Raw genomic sequence first — 4,099 nt, forward strand, 5'->3', positions numbered from 1 at the left:
TTGCTCGGTCTGTTTGGATCCTCAGTGTCCGGTGGTTTTTTCTCTCGAAACAGGCCCGCGCCCCGCTTTATATTATAAAGCCAATCTGCTGAAAAAGGATACATGGTGTTAGGAAAATCCTCAAAGCTGATGAAAGAATAAAAATACGGCAAAACACACCAAAGGCGCAAAAGCGGCACCAGAGTGCCGCCAAAAGAGAAGCGCAGAAGATTCGCCTCCACAATCGATAGTCACCCACACTCGACGATAACTCCCCCAAGAAGGTTCGCCGCCACAATCGATAGTCACCCACACTCAACGACCACTCCTAATACTAACCCATATTTGGTAGGACTGGTGTCGTTTGTTGTGCCTTTGCCACAGCCATGGAGCTTTATGGTAGTATTCTGGATCCATTTGTAGTCATCCTTCTCCTGGGCCTAGCCTTGAGGCCAGACTCATTCAGCATAGGGAAGGGAGAAGAAGTTTTGATCATGTCTAACAAAAACTACACATAGGGTGCGGGGACGTTGATTCTCACCTGCGGCTCCCGGACCAATATATGTAGTACGTACGGTTCCTTGTTTCTGAGTCGGTTCTGTTTCTAGTCTAGTCCGATACAAACTACGATTCCATTTCCCTTTCCTTGGACGCAAGCAAGACGATTAATATGGCATAACACAGGGTGGTGCGCCACCGCAGGAAGAACGATTCCTAGTTATATACCCTCTCTAATAAATTAAAAAAAAAATACAACACAAACCTTGTCGCAACAACGGAAGGTGGATGTTGTGTCATCATATAAAATGCAAGGTGGAAAATCCTCTCTCAAAAGTTAAAGTCGCCATGGTCAAGTGAGTGTATACTTTTTCTTGGAGCCCATGAAGTTTTTAACAAGAAACTCTTGATTTGCCCAAAGAGAAACATTTCTTGAAAAAATTGGGGCCACTTTTTCTTAAGTTAACTCACCATGGTCAATTAGGAAATCTGTTGTATTTTCAAAGTAGTCCTAAATTAATACATTTAGGCTCTTACTAATACGATTATATACATTAAACCAATAATTTTGGATCAGATTGGTGGAAGTTCTTTTTTGACAGGGCAATTTAGATGCTACAAAGAGATTATTTAAGAGGTTAAGAAATAAAAACAACGCCATGACATAGAACCATCATAGGTTGCTTTGCGAAGTTCTGATGGCGATATCTACCAAATTGCTAGTTTCATTTTGAAATTTAGAGATGCTACTCGATGGCTCTCATGAGGTCTATCCTCTTCCACTCCAATAGCTTCCATGCGATTATGTTTTTACATCGGCCACCAAATCAAATTGAGGATACACAAAGCTAAATTCTCGCCTTCTAAGAGAAAATGAGCTTGGGTTTGACACTTATATAACTTCATTACAAGAATATCACCTTTGCTGATTTATTCACCAATCAATCCATCCTTCGATTTCCTTCTTGAGTCTAGTCTGCAACTTATGTTCACCCCTTGGAAAGGCAACACACACTTGTTCTAGAACCATCGCATTACAAAGCAGCAGGTTGGCTAGATATTTGTGTCGGTCGTCGCCCTGGTAGTGCACGAGGTTGATACTCCTCAGCCGATTTCGCAAGCACGGGATCGAAACATCTAGAGCCGGTTCACTAATGAGCTCTTGCTGTTGCCTCCAGAAGTATTCGGTGTGAAATCTGTCCTCATAACCTGGCTTCATGAATAGAGACAAAATCACAATGCTTGGAGCAACTTCAAGTATCCTAGTCGCCGCCTTGACGCTGCGTCCCCCAAGGTATCCTGTCAGCTCAAGCTGCACGAGGCTCGGAAAGTAGGGGAATCCCGAGAAAAACTCACTTCCGATACCTGAACCGAGATAAGTAGACACGAGATGCAGATGTCTTGTGCCGGTAAACTGCTCGAGGAAGCATCTGAGCAGGGGCAACTCCCCCTTGTAAACTTTCCTGCCGCAGAAACCGATGGTGCACGAAGAGATCTTGTGCGCTCCGTGGAGTGTAAGGAGCGACTCCGATGGCACGTCTCCCCTGTACTCGAACGTCCTCAGCTCTGACGCATCAATGCTCGCTCGGACCAGGTTGTGGCAGCACCTTAGGGAGAATCTGCGAAGATGCTTATCCAGGACAGCGATGGTGAAATTTTTGTCGGGAAGAGGGTCGTTGTGACTTTTGTTTGTGCAGCCGCACCTCTCGAGGGTGAGGTCGACGAGGCGCGGGCAACCGGAGATGAGGCGTTGGATGTTTCCGCCGGTGCTCCTGATGGTGCTTAGGAACAGCGTCTCGAGGAAAGGCAGCTCGATGCGCTCGGGCGGCTCCAACGTGCAGGCGCCGAGACAGAGCGTACGTACGACGACGCACGAGAAGAGGCATCGTGGAAGCGCATACTCATCTGCGCGGCAGGACTGATAGGAGTAGCTCGCGGGGCACCTGTCGTCGGGTCGTTGGCGCGGGGGTGGTCGCAATCTCCGTCGCCTTCGCCATTGTAGGGTTCCTTGACGTGGTGCTCGGCGAGGTCGGTGTGCTGGAGGCGCACGTCGAGGTGGAGCACCTTGCTGCTGCGTTTCAGCACGTGGTAGAGCCACCGGTTCAGCATGGCAGAGTCCCAGCGCGTGTAGCAGCCGAAGTTGACGCGGAAGGCGCGCGGCGCCGTGCCGGCGCCGCAGCGGCGGCGGCAGAGGAGCGCGGCGTTGACCTCGTCGATGAAGTCCCCATTCTTGCTGCGCTTCTCCTGGGATTGCGCGGTAAAGCTGGGGTCGTTCTTGTCGTGGGCCTCGTCCTGGATGAAGGACATGGCGTCGACGGCGGCCAAGGAGTGGCGCCAGCTCCTGCGGAGCACGGCGGCGCGGGCGGCCTCTTTTGTGGGGAGGTAGGAGAGGATGATGCCGAGGACGTCCTCCGGGAGGTCGCTCAGGCGGTCTTCGCCACACCAAGAGTTGGTCGGTGCGGCCGCCATCACGGCTCACGGTGCGGCGCCGGTGATTCTCATCTCGCGAATATATGTAGATGTAGTAGGGTTCCTTGTTCGTTGATCAACAGCAGGAGTCGATCGTTCGCGAATATATGTAGATTCCTAATTTGCCACGAATCACAAAGCCCGGTCGTTACCTTCTTTTTCTCTCTTATAACAACCGAGATTTTATTTTCTGAACATTCCAGATTAATATGGAGAACGTACAAAGGTGCCCGACTAAGATCAGGATTTGAACTGCAGGAAAAGAACTGGTCTAACTTTTTTTTTAAGCTCAACGCCCTTCGGCCCTTTATTCAAGTGGCGAAAGCATGTCTGACCGGACAATTTCAGTCAACCAGTTAGGGATTAATCAAAGTTTACAGAAATAACCAGGAAGAAGAGAAAATTATATTTTTCGTCCCTAAACTATTGGCAGAGTCTAGATTTGGCCCTAAAGTCTGTAACCAAATAACTTGCAACTCCAACTACTAAAACCGACAAGCTTCGTCCCCAAGAAAACACGGGTTTGACTGGTTTCCGTGCCGACTAACTCCGTTTGACCATGTTGACTATAATTCGCGCAAAAAAATTCACAGCCGTGAACATTTTTGAAATTCACGTACTTTTTTCACGTTCGTATACTTTTTTCAAATCCTTAGACTTTTTAAAATTCTCGTACTTTATTTAAATCCATATAATTTTTCTAAGTATATGGATTTGAAAAAAGTACGCGGATTTGAAAAAATCGGTCGGAAGTGGTTGAACGTGGGGTAGAGAGATCTTTCGGTAATGTTGCTTACAAACATAATGTTGGGTAGTTAGCACTGTTCTTTTAAGTCTTCAACTTCAGCAAACCAAGACACTTGAATTCTCGCTACTGCCAGAATGGGACACAAATATTCCTTGAAATCCACCATGAAAGGAGTTCGCCACGTGAGGCTGGAATATAGAGCATAATTGGTTTGATGGCAACATTTGGCATAGCCAAAATTTGGCAAAAATTGACAACTTTTTGTGAGATTGACAGAAAATATTGATAGCCAACTAATCACTAGTCAACATTTGGCATTTGCCAAAATATTGGCATGCCAACTTTTGGCATCAAACCAATTCTTTATCTTTATCTTTACCTAATAATAAAGCAGCTATCGCTTCT

General features: G+C 47.1%; 1 protein-coding gene across 1 annotated transcript; it reads right to left on the reverse strand.

The window, feature by feature from the left end:
• Positions 1-1,128: 1,128 nt before the first annotated feature.
• LOC123048528 (F-box protein At4g27050-like) lies at positions 1,129-3,099 on the reverse strand. Its single transcript, XM_044471612.1, has 2 exons — positions 1,843-3,099; positions 1,129-1,757 (listed from the first exon to the last, which is right to left on the reverse strand). The coding sequence occupies exon 1, from the start codon at positions 2,944-2,946 to the stop codon at positions 2,260-2,262; it is 687 nt and encodes a 228-aa protein (XP_044327547.1). The 5' UTR covers positions 2,947-3,099; the 3' UTR covers positions 1,129-1,757; positions 1,843-2,259.
• Positions 3,100-4,099: the final 1,000 nt, after the last annotated feature.

The sequence above is a fragment of the Triticum aestivum genome, chromosome 2D (assembly GCF_018294505.1).
Source record: "Triticum aestivum cultivar Chinese Spring chromosome 2D, IWGSC CS RefSeq v2.1, whole genome shotgun sequence".
In the NCBI taxonomy this organism is placed as follows: Eukaryota; Viridiplantae; Streptophyta; class Magnoliopsida; order Poales; family Poaceae; genus Triticum; species Triticum aestivum.